Genomic DNA, 19,083 nt, shown 5'->3' with positions numbered 1-19,083 from the left:
CACCAATGGTCTGCACAGATTATGGTCCCAATGGATGGATAGTTTCAATGGGAAATGGGGGAGATCGGTTCCCAGGATTCCCGACCCGTGAAAATTCCGCGAATGTTAAGGAAAATCTCGCAAAAATGCTGTGGAAATGGACGAAAATCCGCGAGTGTCGGGGTAAAATCCACGAGTGTTTTGTCATCTTGCAATGGAGACAAGGGGGTAATGTTATCGGTTCACAGCAGTTCCTGGTTCATGAAAAAGGCCGCAAATGCCGACACCACCAAAGTGAGGGAATTGCTACAATGGGGACAAGGGATAACATTATTGGTTTTCTGCTGTTCCTGGTTCAAATGGGAAAGTTTTTAAAGTTTAAAATATTTCCGACCACGAATACACGATTACCCTTTCATTCAAGATGCTCACATGTTTATCCCACAAAACTATGTTTATCCCGCGAAGCTGCAATACACGTACAGGAAGCAGGTTATGTTCGTGGCTCGTGGAAGACATTTTTTGCGTATATACAGTATTGTACTGTATGTACATCCAGCTGCTTTATGTGTGGCTTGTGGAAGATATGCTTTCAAACTGTTATGCTCGCGGCTTGAGAATTTTTTTTGCCACGGAGACCATGAATTCATGGGGCAATTTCCCCCAAATGTAGGAGCATGTCGCAAATTATCAACCGCGAATACACGGAACCTGCGAAGGTTGGATCCGTGTGTGTGTGTGTGTGTGTGTGTGTGTGTGTGTGTGTGTGTGTGTGTGTGTGTGTGTGTGTGTGTGTGTGTGTGTGTGTGTGTGTGTGTGTGTGTGTGTGTGTGTGTTTTTGTAATATACTTTGTCGTGGATTGGCTCACATCGCTCACCTCGCTACACATTGCTACAGTACTCGCTACAGTGGGACACACATTGCCACACAATTCAAAATACCTCACCACCACGTTATTAAAAACTCCCCACAACCATGTTATTAAAAACTCCCCACAACCATGTTATTAAAAACACTGCAACCGAACTGCCATGTTTGTAAAAACACCTCACCTGCTTGTAATTCAAAAGAGCTCTTGCTGTGCAATTCAAAACTCCTCATAACGCACCGCTATAGACAGACTTGTTTTAACTGAAGATAAGTACTGTACGTGAGCTTCCGTGTTGTCATGATTTACACCAAGCATAATTTAAACATTTATTTTGCAAATTTATTTGTAATATTCATGATATTACATTTTTATAAGTGATTGAAGTTAAAGATTTAAATTAAAAAAACCAGTAAAAAAGACATAAAATATCATCGTTCCCGTTGTTTTTGTAATTTTGCTGTTTGAATGTAAGGGCTAGCCCATATTTATGTGCAACTAAAATGGCTGCCGGTCTATCAGTCGGCCATCTTTGATGATATTGCAAAATAAAGTGAGGAGCACGTGTATGCCATCATTTACCCGTGGTTGTGCCAAGTTTGAACAAAATCGGAACATGCATGTCTGAGAAATGATTGGGGACACATTTAAGTAATAAAATGGCCACCAGTCGTCCATCTTGGATTAGTCTCAACAAAAAATTATGTGCACATGTAAGCCATCATTCATTATCTGTTTGCCAAGTTTGAACAACATTGGTAAATTCTTGTCTGAGAAATGGTTGAGGACGTGTTCAATATCGGGTTTTTCACAACGAAAATGGCCGTCAGTCAGCCATCTTGGATCTGATCTCGAAAAAAGACGGCGTGCATATGTAAGCCATCATTCATTATCTGTGGACCATGTTTGAATAAGATCAGTAAATGCCTGTCTGAGAAATGGTTGAGGACGTGTTCAACACTGGGGTCTTTTTTACAACTGTAATGGCCTTAAAATTTGATCCAAGATGGCCAGTCGACTATCTTGGATCTGATGTCGAAAAAAATTACTTGCATATGTGGACCATCATTGTTGTCTATATGTCAAATATGAATAAAATCAGTCAATGCATGTCCGAGATATGGTTGCGAACGCATGCACACAAGCATGCACGGATACAAAAATCGAGTCAAATCCATATAATAAGCCCCCGTTTCAGACTAAGTCCAATGGGGGTTAAACTACCTTTAGGGCATACACAAAGGAGGGGTTGGTGCATCCCAGAAGTTTGGTATGACTTCAGAAAAGTTTGAGGGAGTTGTTCAGTGACACCACAGGACAACATCACACACACACACACACACACACACACACACACACACACACACACACACACACACACACACACACACACACACACACACACACACACACACACACACACACACACACACACACACACACACACACACACACACACACACACACACACACTCTGTTTCAAAAAGAGTTATGCAACTTTAAATGTTAATTTACAAAGAAACATTAGCCTCAGGAACTTTAACTAAAACAAAACATTTCTTGAAAAACCTTATGACATGGTATTTTTGATCACTGATTGCTATTGCAGTTAGTCACTGCTGGAGTTGGTGAGAGCCCAAGGTCTGAAATTGGCATTTACGCAAAATCCTTCTAATTGACATTCTCGATGTGTGCCCTTCCACGTGAAAAATATGTAGTTCAGACAGGTATTGATCCTGACTCCAAAGTTCTGTCCAACTTTCCTGTAGGTCTCATGTGGCACTGCCTGGAGGTAAACTGACACCTGCTTCAGATCATCCAGTGTGGCAGAGATCATCTTCAGATCATCCAGTCTCTGTCTTGGCATAGACATAGCCATTGGCAGCCTCCAGGAACCAGTAGTCCAGAGTGTTCAAGTCTGGGCTATGTGGTGCCCAGTCATGAATGGTACCCATAGCAATAAGGCAGTTTCTGAAGAGCTGTCGCAGGAAAGTGATGGTGTCACCAGCAGTATGTGGGGAGCACCATCCTGCATAAACCAGGTCATGCTGAGCTAGTTTGGGGTGTCCTTTTGAGCTGGAATGCTAGATTATTATGTAACTTCTAGAGCATGGCCGAGTGGCTCTCACCGTTGATAATCACTGTCCTGCTGTTGTCATTGTCAAACCAGTAAGGTCCTATTTTTCCACATCTGGCATTGAAAGCACAGAAGTATGTGACCTACGGCTCTTTCAGGTACCTCTCAGTGATCTCCTCAAGTGGTTTTGTCCCCCAGAAAATGTTGTTGTGGTTGTTGATGGCACCGTTCAAGTGGAAATGGGCTTCATCACTGAACCAGATTAGGTTGATCCAGTTTGGGTACCACTCCATCCTGTCACTGAGCCAATTGCACAGATAAAGTCTCCTTCTCATGTCATCTTGACTCGGTTTATGCCTCAGAGAGGTGATGGGTGGGAAAAGTTTCAGTTCCTTCGTGAGGATACGCCAAACTGATTTTGTTTCGATGCCAAGCTCCTGGGAGTATTGGCAGTGGGACTTCTTGGGACTGTCCATTGTAGAATCCCACACGGTGTCGATGTTGGCTTGGCTCTTGGTTACCGATGCTAGCCTGCCACTTGCCCTTGCTCTGGTTGTGCACTGTACCTTTGTGCTCAAAACATTTCACAATACATTGGCACAATTTGTGGGTCCATCACGTGTTCTGAGGTCGTATTCCCGGTAGAACCTCCAGCAGATGTCTACATATGATTTAGTCTCATACCACAGAGCTACCACTTTTGTCTTCTGCTTCACTGTCAATGGCATACAGAGCTAGAAATCCCAGCGAACACATACCACGATAACACCATCAAACCCTGAAAAGGAAAACGGTATCGGTCAAAAAACAAAGAAATGGCAGGAAGGCAAAGTTGTATCATACTTTTTGAAACACTGTAAATTTATCTACAAAATCCAATTTCCTGTTCAAGCCTCATTGAACCTTCTGTCTATTATTTATCTGCCATGATGTTTGTACATCAGGAAGAGACATAATGGGGAAAGTTGGTCAATTTTACATTCACCCCATAAGAAAACTGAATTTTGCTCTGATGTTGGATGAAAGCTGGAGTTTTACAAAATATATTCCAAGTGATAATTTTATTCACAATGTAAATGTGACAGCCCATTAGCTATCCAATTAGCATCAAGTTCAATAATAATGTCCATCATTTGCGAGTTTTGCTCAGATGTGATTCAAGCCCCTTGACAGTTAAGGGGGAAGTGTGCTGAGTTACTCTTCTTTAATTGTAATATGATAATGTTATTATTTCTGAGCTGAGAGATAATAATTTGGTATTTATTTTCATTTATTTATCCAGGGCCAGGTTTGTGAAGTGTGTGAGGCTGGATCCACCGAGTTGTCATATCCAGCTACAAGTGTAACTGATGGTACTGATCGTGGCTGGCAAAGTCCCCCACTTTCACTCGGTTCAAAATATGAAACTGTCAACCTGAGCCTTGCCTTTGGGCAGGTAAGTAGACTTTCCACATCTGTACATGATGGAATGTTAATTACAACCATGTTTTCTTGGCCAAAAGTAAAGTTGTCAAGAAACTGCTGCTGGTTGCATTTACTACCTTCATCAAACTTGCCTGCATGTAACGGTCCTGGTAGGTGTGAAAAGGGATAGTAGATGTGGGTGTATGCTTGTGGCTGACCAAGCATTTACCACCTTGCAATGATACGGGCCTGGGCTTGCTGCAGCAATGCTTTATGAATAACCACACGAGACGTGCCAGTGCATATCGCATATTTTTCGAGGAATGTTTCTTCCACCATGCCTGCTCGCTGCCTGTGAATTCAGCTGGGTTAAAACTTTTTTGCTTTATGCCTCTTTAAAATCGACATGATGTACCACCCCTCTGTTACTTTCACGGAATCACCATTGTGTTGGCTATTCATGTCAGGGCCTATTTAGGATTCTGATGTTTCATATTGTTGATGACTGACCTCATCAGTGGATGAAAGTACCAGTGTATCTGATGGGGGTTTCAAATGTTATAATAAGTTAACGGGTTCTAATAGCACCAAAATTTATATAACAAAGACCAAAGAGGTAAAATCGGTATAAAAATATGTAAAGTTGGACAACTGTGTTTGGACTTTATGGCTTGCTCTTTCCCTGCCAATTTTAATGCAGTGGACTATTATTGGGCTATCCAAAAACCTGCCGGGATTTTCTTTTTTTTGTCTAAAGTCATATACACGGAAGAAAGATGGCACGCCTCTCAATGGAATGCTTGGCCTCAAATTCCCATTCTGCTTGTCATGTAAACCCGCTTACAAAAAGTAAACAGGTAACCATAGATACTGGAAAAAAAGCTGTTCAGACAGATACCACATGAACTCGAATACCACCACGGATACCACTATGGATATCACATGAAATCAAATACCACTACAGATACCACATGAACTCAAATACGACTACAGATACCACATGAACTCAAGCACCACTGCAGATTCCACATGAACTCAAATACCACTACAGATACCACATGAACTCAAATACACCTACAGATACCACATGAACTCAAACACCACTACAGATACCAATATGGATACCACATGAACTCAAACACCACTACAGATACCACTATGGATACCACATGAACTCAAATACCACTACAGATACCACATGAACTCAAATACACCTACAGATACCACATGAACTCAAACACCACTACAGATACCAATATGGATACCACATGAACTCAAACACCACTACAGATACCACTATGGATACCACATGAACTCAAATACCACTACAGATACCACATGAACTCAAACACCACTACAGATACCACATGAACTCAAATACCATGACAGATACGACATCAAATCAAATTCCACAACAGATACCACATTAACTCAAATACCACTACAGATACCACATTAACTCAAATACCACTACAGATACCACAAACTCAAATACCACTACAAATACCACATGAACTCAAATACCACTACAGATACCACATGAACTCAAATTCCACTACAGATACCACTATGGATACCACATGAACTCAAATACCACTACAGATACCACATCAAATGAAATTCCATGACAGATACCACATTAACTCAAATACCACTACAGATACCACATCAAATTAAATTCCACGACAGATACCACATTCACTCAAACACCACTACAGATACCACGATGAATACCACATGAACTTAAATACCACTACAGATACCACATGAACTCAAACACCACGACAGATACCACATGAACTCAAACACCACGACAGATACCACATTAACTCAAATACCACTACATATATCACATGAACTCGAATATCACTACATATACCACTATGAATACCACATGAACTCAAATACCATGACATATATCACTACATACATCACATGAGCTCAAATACCACTACATATACCACATGAACTCAAATACCACTACATATATCACATGAACTCGAATATCACTACATATATCACATGAATTTAAATACCACTATGAATACCACTACATATATCACATAAACTCAAATACCACTACATATACTACATGAACTCAAATACCACATCAAATCAAATTCCATGACAGATACCACATGAACTCAAATTCCACTCCGGATACCACATCAAATCAAATTACACCACGGATACCACATCAAATCAAATTCCACCATGGATACCACATTAACTCAAATGCACATACTTCGAGTTTATCATAAGATAATGATTGGAAATGCATTAAGGAGGCATGAGCGAGTAATTGCCTAAATTAATTAAATTAGTATAATGAAATAATGTGTTGATTTTCCGACCCTTCCAATTTAAGGTGGTACAAAGTAGTTGGGGGTAAAGTGCATGCAGAGTTCATAAAGGAGAGCATTTTCATTACCTGTCAAGAGACCTCAATGACATCCAAGGCTTGTGATTGCACCAGGTTCAAGAACAGGTGGTTTTATAAATAAATAAATAAATAAATATGAGTTCCCTTTCAAGGTACTTTAATTCAAGAGGAGGCCATGAGGCCCACCAACTGTGCAATGGCTGCCAACCTATAGTTGTCTGTCCATGCTCTATCCATTTTTATATGCTGAGCATCAAGCAACGAAGCAGCACGTACCATTTTCGAAGTCGTTGGTGTTACTCGAGCGGTGTTGGGTTCAAACTGCTGTTCTCGCAGACTCAGAATAGATGCTCCAATCATTATGCTACTGAGACTGGTTTTGATCATGAAAGCTCATGCCTTGACTGGATCTTACTTTGCTAGGAATCAAATTGTATCAGAAAAGTTTGCACATGTTTTCAACTGATAAATCCTTTACAGAAATGCAAACATAGGTGTGGATTTGGCACAGTTATAAAACTGTTAGTGTCGCACTTTATTACTTATATTCATTGCAGGAAAGAGGAAACACATCAGAGTAACAATCTGGGAATAAACAGGAGAAAATACAATCATTGGTAAACACATTTGGACATCAACATCATTCTAAGTTGGAAATACTTGAAGCTAATTTTATACCAGAGTATAGCTTACAGAGAGTTCTGAATGGATGCTTCAGATTTAAAGCATTTACCATTCAGCTGTCCAGCCTTGGTTTGATCCACAGCTCGACGACAAACTGCTTCACCTGCTTCACAGGGATGGAGTTGCATTACAAAGTGCGCCATCTCTCGGATGAAAGTTAAGCCGAGTATCTCATCTACGAACATAAGTTGGAAGTTAAATATCGCACGGTGTCTTTTCTTCAAGATTAGGTGAGGTATCACTGGCATCCTGAACAACTTACAAATTTCAGCACCTTCAGCCGAACGTCAGGTCTAGCCAGCTGGTTCGTGAAAGACCTCGGTTGACAACGTTCCCTGTCCGACCCCCCAAAATTGTTCAAACAATTGGTGCCGTTAAATAGGTATAGTAGTCGTAGTAGTATAACCTCGAGAGATTCATGTCAGCAATTTCCACTATGATGAGAAGATGTTTATCTACTAGTATATAATCTTTTGCCGGAAGGCCCATGCCATTTTAACCCATTAAATACACACCTTCACCTCCCACCATTGCCGTAGCCCTGGTAGGCTCGGTCTTTGATAAAGCAAAATATATCCACAGGCTCTGAAAATATTACTAGGCCAAGCCCTAGTTTGGCCAGTCCTACCCAAAATTTCAGAGCCGATGAATATATTTTGCTTTTTGCTTTGTGTTACCAATGAAGTCTATTCTCGTATTATTCTGGCCTTTACAAACGAGAAATATTTATTCAGAAACATATATTTCGAGTATTCCTAGATTTTTCATGCCTTTGAAAGTATCTGATTGACCTACATTAAAAAAAATGTTGAGGCCTACAACAAAAATCTGCCTTCGGTTACAGCCCTGCTACGTGCTCTGCCCCCACTTACAGCACATGATGTTTTGTGAAAGTAAAGGTAATGCTGCATATGCCAATAGGTAACACAAAACCATAACAATTTTTTGTGTACAGATGATGAGTAACGATCTTGGATTTACAAATGCTGTAAATTATCGCACTATACGTTCGAATCAACTTTGGATGGCTATTGATTTAACGACAACACCACCAACAATTTTCATTTGTGACTGCATTTCAAAACTGCACACCTGAGATTAAAATCTTTCATCTGCAACCATTGTTGAGGGAATGCTGAGAATTTGTCAATGATTTAATTGCTCTTTCTTTTACCTTTTTTTTTTTGAGGCAAAATTAATATTTCCCATTTTATAAAACTAAGAATAATTCAAGAGTTGATTAATTGTCAGGATTTAAAGTGAGATATTAAATTTGTACAACCGAGAACATTTATTTATTTACTTATTCCTCATTACAGTGAAACAACTTTCGTAATGCTGCTGTGAGAGTGGCATCGATTTCAAACATCATGGTACTTTGCTGCACTAGAATGAACGAGCTATAACATTTGGCATTGTCACATTGTTTGGAACAAATCAGGGGAGATTGGGGAGAAGTAGAAAACCTTGTCGGATTTTCTATTATAATATGAAACGTTAAATGTTAAATCTGGCTGATGTTCTTATATTGATGTCAGGAATAGCGTCGCGGTGTGACAGACCCATTTCAAATGTAAGCCAGCACCTCAGTGGTCCAGAGATGGTGACATGATGGGTAAGGTAATGCCCCGTTTGTACTGCATTGAACTTCTTCACACCCTCCCTTGTTTGCCTTACCTTTAAAAAAAAATTTTAATAACAGTATTTTGTTTCTCTCCCAGCTTTTTCGTGTGGCCAAGGTGAGCATCTGGTTTGGACTTGCACCCCGTCCACGGCGATGGGTTATTGAGAGATCCACAGACTTTGGGAAGACCTTCTCACCTTGGCAGTTCTTTGCAGGCAAGCATCAATTCCAGATCTACACTCCATCCTACGTCACTCATGTCTATTCCAGTTTCAGGCCAAGACCCATCCGATTGCAAATAACATTGTCCATTCTACTCCGAGACTGTGGTCCAGGTCCTGTATTCAGCTCTCATTCTCTTGTATCACACAGGCTCCAGCAAGGAGTGTGTGGAATATTTTGGGGTGCCAAGATCTCCATTGTCACAACAAGGCAATGAAGTTATCTGCAACACAGAATATTCGAATGCACTACTTGAGAACAATCTGGTATGCAATGTAGTAAATGGGGGGTAGGAGTCAGAGGGAGGATTATCATGTGACACCAGTCCATTGTATCTGAAAACGAACATTGCAACAAACTTGAAATAACTTGATAATTATTTAATATCGAGTATAATACAATACACATGTGGTGTTTTTGTCAATATAATTTAGCAAAGTTGCCAGATGGTGTATTGTGTTCAACCGAGTGATGTGCCGTTAGTGCAGGCGTTGCCTCCTGGTAATGGTGAGTTGTTCTGTAATTAAGCTGTGTGGTTCCTTACCTGATTGTTAGTACATGCTTGTAATAAAACAAAAAAACCCTTCAGCACACGAAAAGAGAGCATTTCAGCCTCAATTAAACGACTAATGATGGCATGGTACTGTATATTTGATGGAACAATGCATCTGCTTTCACATCCTCGTCCCTTTGGACCTTTACTTCACCCAGTGCTGTGCTTTACACAAGTGTAACTCTAACTTTACACAAGTGCCCATCCAAAGTTTACCTGAGGGCATGAACAGTCAACTACTGTTCTGTTGTGATGTCACATATCAACCAGAAGAGATGGCAAGGGCAGATCACTCCCTCTACAAAGTTCATTAAATTGCCATCTGGGGTTGTCCTGACAACACAATCATGAATTGGTAATTGTCCTCATACAACTTGTTTCCAGAAGCTTAGAACACAACTTTTTAATACTGTTACCTTCCATTAGATTTGAACCAAAAATCTCTGTGATTCCAGTTCAGTCTCCTCATCACCAGACCACTCTGTATGTGTATGTATGTATATATACCCATAAGCCTATCTGTGATTACATGATTTAATTTTAATTACAAATGAATGATTGTTTCCAAACACTCAAAAATGATCCGAAATGCTGCTGAAATATCCTGTACATTGATGCAGTGATTGCACAAAATGGATTCAGGTGGCAGGCGACATTTTTGATCAGAGATAATTGCTGTAATGGGACTGGATTCATTGCCTTGCGAGATACAGCCAGCAGATGAGCTACCAATAATTGGAAAGGATATTAAAGTAATGGCAGACGATAGGGGCACGGCATTGTGCTGATATGTTCACATCTGTACTCTTCCCTCTCTCTGTCTTTAAAAATGCTGCAGGAGCCCCCCCCCCCCTATGGATCACAATGAACCCATTGTGATGGTGACGTCATGATGCTTGGACTAGGTTGGAGAACTTACGTGTGTGTTTGTGTTTGTGTTTGTGTGCGTGCGTGCGTGTATGTGTTTGTTTGTGTGATATTAGTTGCACATGAGCACAGCAAGTTCATCATCCATTACCAATTGATGTTCATTTTCAAACTCACTCCTCACATGAGTATTAACACACTTGCACAATGGATACAAGTATCTCTTAACTCTCCAGCAAATCTCCTGTATATTCAAATGGGTTATATTAACAAAGAGTAGAAAGGAGTATGTGTGTTTACCCCAGTGGGAAGTGAAGTATACAGCTGATGTTTCAATTGCTAGCCCTTTCTCGGAACAAATGAGCCTTTCCAATATTTTTGCCAAACTTATAACTTCACACTTTCTTGCTCAAATGAATTATCTTACTAATAAGCAAACGATATAATAAAGTGGGTAAAAAGATTATATAATCACCTTTTTGGGCGTGGTCTATACATTCCAGCTGATTCGCACTGAAGCAAAATGTTATCATATACCTTGTTAACTGTTTGCAATATGGTTTTATAAACATGATTTAAATCAAGGATATCCATGTCTTTTATCTTTCATAGCAACTTATTAGGAAAGCAAGTGGTGGTGGGTAGGAAGAGGGTCTGCAATGGTTAAGTCAGGGACAAGTTGGGACATAGATATAATGGGCCAAATGGTCAATACCGCACAGGTAATAAACATGATAAAATTAACCTCGTGAGATGATTAATCCAGTTAATATTGCATCCATTTTACTTTGCAGATATTCCAAATGACATTAATGAAAAAAATAAGATAAAAAGTTTGATGCAAATATACATTAAATGTTAACCCATTACATGTTGGTGATTGGGATTTATACAGACCCGAACTACACAAGCCCCTCCTCCTGCCTTCCAAACTGTTTACCATTGGATCATGAATAACAAATACTTGACCTCTAACCTTACCCATTATATGCAGGATACTTGCCAGCTTTCCACCGTTCTTCCGTTCATATGCAACACTTAGCTGCTGGTTGCATCATTGACTGGGTTTGAGCAGGCTTTTGTAATATGTAGTGCCACTGATGCAGTGCCCCCTATAGGTTAGAGCAGGAATTTGGAATTTGTTCAAGGTGCCGACATTAGCTCGCCTATTCTTCCCGAAGGACACCGTGGAATCTTTGACGCCCACTAACTAATGTTGTCAGATGGAGCGCAGTTTATCATCCACCCAAGGGATGGCACACACATTGATGTCTCGCCCTACCTGCGAAACACCAGGTTGATGGTTTATAACTGCGACTTGTCAGCTTGTACATCAGGACTAAAGTTTGAATTAATTTTGCCTCTGATACATTAACACAGCATTGTTGGTATGATCAACAACAGTATTTGTACTCACACCATCAATTCCATCATTCTTGCATTGCTGACCCACTCACCCTTTCCTATCAACAGGACACAAAATATGTAGCGGATATTTGTCATATTATGCTACAAGCAAAATATAAGTTATATATATATATATATGGATAAGTATTAGAAGATTGCTACCAGGTTCCCCTGGATATTCCAATGACATTTCTGAATGAATATGATCCTGTCGAATGCAGGTGGTGGTTTCTTTGCTGAGGTCCTGGAAGATGGAATCTACCTCAAATCAACTTCCTTTGGAATTACGAATGTTTACACAGGCTACTGATTTAAGGCTTCGCTTTCTAGCAATGGACACATTGCCTGGACATAAAGAAGGCAAACATGAGAGAGACCCAGCAATTAAACGAGTGAGCATTACATCACTATCAATATAATACTATTCTCGTTGACTGGTCATCAAAAAAATGATAAATGTTTCTGTTAAAGTCTGACAAAGCAAACAAAATTGATTGAGATTACTGTTTTGTGCAGAAACTCACTGCCTGACCCCACAAGGGGAGTGTGTGTGTGTGTGTGTGTGTGTGTGTGTGTGTGTGTGTGTGTGTGTGTGTGTGTGTGTGTGTGTGTGTGTGTGTGTGTGTGTGTGTGTGTGTGTGTGTGTGTGTGTGTGTGTGTACGTACGCACATGCCTTTTAAATGTTTCAAAATTGTGTGTGTGTGGTATGTATGTATATGTGTGTATATATATGTATATGTGTGTGTGTATATATATGTATATATATATATATATATATATATATATATATATATATATATAATCACACACACACACACAATTACAAAATGATTCTGTGTGCAAAATTTGTGAAATTTATAGCTTTTTTCTTATCTTCCACATTTTCATTCCCTTATCAGTACTACTACTACAGTGTGAAAGAGATAGCGGTGCTGGGAAGTTGTGAGTGCCATGATCATGCGAGCTCATGTACTGCCCTTGATCGAGATGACCCATTCAAGTAGGTTGTGGTTTTTTTTGTTTTGTTTTCATTTGCCATTATTCTGGTGCAATCGTGGTTGATGATGCAAGAAAACTTAGGCTAAAGAAAGAGATGGAGGAAGGTAGATTGGGGTGAGAGAGAAAAGATGGTAGTGGGAGGTTGAAAATTCATTCAGCTTTATATTTGTATATCTTTAATAACCTCTAAAAATATGAGACATTTATGTATTGAACATATGACCAGGCATCACATTCAAAGTTTCACATTGTGTCGAACACATACTTGACCTCTAACCTTCCCCATTTCATGTCAAGCAGAATAATTTTGACACTAGCTGTTTATTGAGAAAATAGTTTGTTATAATTTTAATTTCTCGTATAAGATATATATATATATATATATATATATATATATATATATATATATATATATATATATATATATATATATATATATATATATACACACACACACACACACACACACACACACACACACACACACACACACACACACACACACACACACACACACACACACACACACACACACACACACACACACACACACACACGGGAAAATATCATTATGCTTTACAAGCAAAGCACTGCATTAGACAAATTTTAACTGCTTTATAATCTTAAAAGTTTCTATAATCAAAAACGTTAATATAATCGATAACATACAAGGAGCTCAGTCTCAGCATGCCTGCGCCCGTCCGTCCGTCCGTCCCTGCATCCGTTTGTCCCTCCCTGCCTGCCTGAGTCCACAATTCTCCTATAGGGGATACCACTAATCAAGCCCAATCTACAAACAGCATGACATCATTGAGTAAGGTGAGGATAGATGGGCCTGGTTCAATTTACATTAAAACAAAAACTCTTCCTCCTTCATCTTCTTCTTTACTTAAAATAATGGTGTCTCATTCAATCCCATTTTCTCCTATCAATTAGATTCAGAAAATGCTTCCGAAAGTCAATACTTTTTTTTTCAGCATTTCCATTTTATTCATATAACGGTGATATATCGCCCTATCAAACGGTATTTCTGATTATACACTGCCTTTTGCTCAACTTGCAACACAGGTGAGAAAAGGATACAAAAAAAGCAGCTATTTCAATTATGTATTCACAGGATTTTTAAATGTGAAAGTTAATTTTCCACCGGGTACCCCTTTTTGTATTTATAATCTAAAAACTGCCGAAATCCAGGATCATGCTCACCTCCACTCATTTATTCCTCTTTTTCCCCACCTGTGGAACCATCTTCCACATCCTCTTCAATCTCATTCTTCACCCCAGGTCTTCAAGACAAATGTTCACCAAAATCTCAGATCGTCCCCAATCCAAAACGATGATCTTTTCTACCCTCAACAAACCCCATTCCCCACCCCACCCCAAGCCCTTCTCCTTCAAAACTCCCAGTTTTTTCCCTCCTGTGAGTTTCCTTCTGCATTCATCTTGTCCTCTTCTCCCCCCATTCATCCCCACACCCATTGTTTGTCCAGGTCTCCTTCTATTTTGGCCTTCAACTCTGCTGTGGTGTCCACCCCCCCACCCACCAAACCCCCCCGACTGTTCCTTTTGTCTTGTTACATCCTGATCCGTTCAGTGTAGCAGCTCTTCCACGAGCCTCGACCATGTATGCAAAAAAGGACCACCTGTCCTGAAGCTCACTGGATCGGGAGCAACAGCCACTCAAACCCCCACAGACCCCTTTCGACACTGAATTTTTTTTTAATGCCGTGAACAAATTTTTGCATATCAAGGGCAATGAAAGTTATGGTCAAGTTTCATCAAAATTGTATGTGTAGTTTTGAAGAAGAGAGCAAATACCTTTTGGGGGGGGGAGGTCAAAAATAACCCATAGACCCTCTTAATGAGCGCATATTTTGATGCGGTCAATACACCTTCGTTCGGCATCAGATATGAAGCTTGTGGCCAAGTTTCATCAAAATTGTGTTTGGTTCAATCGATAATGACTGAAGTGTTTACGAACGGACCAACTAACTCACTCACTCACTCACTCACTCACTCACCTACAGACATTGCTCGATCGCATAAGCTCACCTGACTAAAGTCGAGGTGAGCTAAAAAAAAAAAAAAGGCACTTCTGGGGCTTCAGTTGTGATGCCATCATGACGGTATACTCATCATTATGTGTGCCGTCTTTTGGGAGGACATTAAACTGGGCTTCCCGTCTGCCAGCATTAGTTGGTGACGTTAAAAACCACATGGTGTCGTACGCGAAAAGTAGGCAAGCTATTGCCGGCACCATAGCCAAATTTCTCCCTTGATATCCTGAGCCGGAGTGGCGAACTAACCAGGATTTTAGCCTCGTAACTGCATTGACAGCACCAACACTCTGCATTGGGCACGGTACATGAAGCTGATGATGATGTCATTTTAAAGTTATAGCCATTAGGAGCAGGGGACATTTATTATCATTGAATTACCTCCTTTGTTTAAAATGTAATGGAAACTAAATATATCAACACAATTCCTATATTGGTCATGAAGCTGTATCTTTCCTTTGATGTTATGTGAAATAGGAGACTCATTATCAGAAAGTGTTCATGTCAATATTTTCAATGTCTTTTCTATTATTGTTGTTCAGATATAACAGAGATACATCAAAATGATTTGTCTCCAGGTGAAGTCTCCAATATGATCAAAATTTCCATTAAACCACCAACTTAATAGTTTGTAACTCTGAGTAACTGAATGATGTTGCAAATGATGTACACTCTGTAACTGAATGATGACTGATTACAAACTACCTCAACTAGGTGTCTTTGAAAGCGTTGAAATTTACTATTTTTTACGTATTTTTTTTTTTAATAGATTTCATTGTTCTTGCTCTCATCAAACGGAAGGCATGAATTGTGAGCGATGCAAGCCTGGATTTTATCGGCAAAGAGCTTCACCCACGGCACCCAACGTTTGCACACGTATGTTTATCCTTTTCTTAAAAAAAAACAAAAAAAAAAAAACAAGAAAAGGAGCAATCAGAGATTGTAGAACCTCGCCAGGACTTGTTTTGTGTGGTGTTTGTGTAGTTTTGTGTGGTGTTTATTTACTGGTGTGTTACATAATTAATGAGACATAACTAGAACTGCCACTTTATAACTGCTGGCAGTTAGTGATGACCGGGTACCAAGACGTCCCGCTTTGATTGGACAGCTGATCTTAACCCATGATGCTTGACCCATGATGTGGGATTAAAATAAATTCAAATCAAATGGAAGACCAAATAGGAACAGCCCTGCATTGGAGTAATCAGAATGAACCAGAACAAGTTAAAAGCAAAGATGGAAGCCACCAGGAGGAACCTGGATAGGATTTGCATTTCAACTCCAACTCTGACTCCTCTCCACTCAATCCCAACCAGGCACAGCAAAGTGAGCCTTATTCAAAAAAGCATAAAAAAAAAACCCCAGATCAAATTTTTAAAAATAATTATGGCTGCAGACCAAGCATCCAATCAAGTTGAAGTTTAAAACATGTATTCCCCATCACTACGAGATCATAATCGTGAAGTTTCACATTGATTGATGTGGTTCGAGAGAAAACATTGTTTTATATTTTTCATCAATCCGATATGGCTGCCAAACCATGTGACCAATGACATAACATGTATGATTGTTTTGTTCCTCATGGATATGCGGACATACTTGTAAATTTTCACCTCGATCTGTTCGCCCACTTCAGAGAAGAAGATTTTTGAACGTTTTAAAAAAACAAAAAAACAATATGGCTGCCAAATCACATCACTGATGACGTCATCTTTTTTTTTTTTTCTGTGGACCATTTTATCCCGAGATGACCCTCAAAAATTTTCATACTGATCAGATATAGCGTTATATTGTTGCAATTATAATGTCATAATGAAGGCAACTATGACATCATGCAAAAATCAACTTATTCCCCATCAGGAGTACTTACCATGTGCCAAGTTTCAATTTTTTCCTTGGTGCAGTTTAAGAGATGTAAGTCCAAAGTTTTTCCGTTTTTCCAACATGGCTGCCACATCACATGACCTATGATGTCATAATTATGATTATAACATTCTACATGAGTAGTTGCTCCCATGTTGAAGATTTTGTCTCAATCTGGCAAGTGGTTGCAGAGAAACACACAAACGTTCTGTGCGGACAATCAAACAAGAGCCACGCAGAGCACGATACTTGCAAAATCCAAAAAACAAATTTTACCTCAAAATTAATTGGTGGTTGAATTCAATGACCAAATATGAAACTCCTCAAATTTCAAGTCAATCGGATGAAAATTGACAATTTCAGTAATTCGGCCGATGTTGACCTTTTGGCCTATGTTGACCTCAATATTAATTGGTGGTTGAATTCAATGACCTGAAATATAAATCCTCTTCAAATTTCAAGTCAATCAGATGAAAATTGAGGATTTTAGAAATCTCATCTTAGTTGTTGACCTTGGGCCTATGTTGACCTTTTGGTCTTTGCTTACCTCAAAAACAATTCACTGGTTGAATTAATTGACCGGAAATATAAATCCTCTTTAAATTTCTTGTCAACCGGATGAAAATTGAGGATTTTAGAAATTACACCTAAATTGTTGACCTATGTTGACCTTTTTGACCTCAAAAACGACAGGCTTCTTACTTATGCCACACTCTACCATGTGGTGAAAGTTTCGTTGCATTTCGGTTTAAAATTGTGACCTGGAGGTAACAAACAGACAAACGGACCCAAACACAATACCCTCTCCTTCGGCGAGGGTAACAAGAGAGTGCAAGGTAGAACACAACCATATACACATCACTCACAAAGGAAAAAGAAAGAAAAATGACAAAAGAAGCATGCTGGGGGAGAGTGATGTGGGATCGGGGCAAAGGGGGGAAGGGAGGGTGGTTGGTTGGTTAGTGGATTGAGAAAGAATATAGCTATCTGCACATATTTGAAAATATGTTGTTTTGTTTGGGTATATAAAATGTCTTTTCTCCCCCCCTCCCCCACCCCTATGAATTATCTAAATTGGACTCGTTTATGTTGTTGATTTCCTCTTTACCAACCTGTTATTAATATAATTCTTATTGACAAACTCTAACCAATTTGAGCCATTTTTCCATCGTTATGGACATTACCACTCAGTCGGGGAATTGAGCAAGCTGGGGTCAGAGTTTCCATTTTTGCCACTGTGATGATGCAGTTGTTGTGTTGTTGTGTTGAATGTGCTGTTTCCACATTTGTGTTGAACTGAAATGGCAGGTGGCATTTAGATGATGTTTGATTAAGCAGATGACATGACCAGAGGCTGAAGAGACATCTAAAATAATAACGAGCAAACCAGAAATGCACAAACACCAACGTTGTTTTACCACCTCTTTATGTGTATGGTATTACTGAATGCAAACTGCTACGAATAACGCAGAAAGTCGTCGTAACACCATTTCAGTTCAATATCATTGAGGTGATGCAAAATCTATAAATCACATTTTGTTCATTTCAAAATAGCACCTTTCGCTGCAAATTTGATTTGTTACTCTTTTTTGCACTAGTGATGAAAATAACATGTTGGCTACATCGTCCATTCAGTTTGTTTGCTTTTATGTAGAATATAAACAGTTGATAGGAAACATATTCCAAGGAGGCTACAACTTCAAATCAACAAATATTGCCGAGCCTGATTCAAGATATTCCCCGCCGGTAGTTATATCTGTTGTGTACGTTCTTTCTTTATCGCAGCATGCATGTTCGCTGATTTGTTTGCTTTATGCTTTCCAGCTTGCCAATGTCATGGGCCAGGTACGAATGGTTCTTGCTTTGCCGAATCGGGCAACTGCATCTGCCGCACAGGATTTGAGGGGAAAAGCTGTGAGCACTGCGCACACGGTTATCGTGGCTTCCCTGATTGCCAAAGTGAGTAGAATTTGGATGGCATTAAAAATGGAGCACAAGAACAAATTTGACATCTATAACACCTTCTTATAGGGAGCCAGTAACAATTATCTCCACTTTGTATTCAAATATAACTTTTCATATATATGAATAATG

General features: G+C 39.5%; 1 protein-coding gene across 2 annotated transcripts in view; it reads left to right on the top strand.

Moving 5' to 3' along the window:
* The window catches only part of LOC147020178 (laminin subunit alpha-5-like), a 189,715-nt gene that overhangs the window by 6,142 nt on the left and 164,490 nt on the right, over positions 1 to 19,083 (top strand). For both annotated transcript variants that reach the window (XM_085895279.1, XM_085895280.1), the window contains exons 4-10: positions 4,208 to 4,360; positions 9,118 to 9,235; positions 9,393 to 9,508; positions 12,291 to 12,461; positions 12,970 to 13,070; positions 15,896 to 16,002; positions 18,814 to 18,948. In XM_085895279.1, coding sequence (XP_085751405.1) covers positions 4,208 to 4,360; positions 9,118 to 9,235; positions 9,393 to 9,508; positions 12,291 to 12,461; positions 12,970 to 13,070; positions 15,896 to 16,002; positions 18,814 to 18,948 — 901 coding nt within the window. The remainder of the gene's footprint in view (positions 1 to 4,207; positions 4,361 to 9,117; positions 9,236 to 9,392; positions 9,509 to 12,290; positions 12,462 to 12,969; positions 13,071 to 15,895; positions 16,003 to 18,813; positions 18,949 to 19,083) is intronic.

This window comes from Eptatretus burgeri, chromosome 9, assembly GCF_056783735.1.
Source record: "Eptatretus burgeri isolate ZD-2024b chromosome 9, Ebu_testis_v1, whole genome shotgun sequence".
Taxonomy (NCBI): domain Eukaryota; kingdom Metazoa; phylum Chordata; class Myxini; order Myxiniformes; family Myxinidae; genus Eptatretus; species Eptatretus burgeri.
The sequence above is the reverse complement of the archived record's forward strand: the minus strand, read 5'-3'. Positions and strand labels throughout refer to the sequence as shown.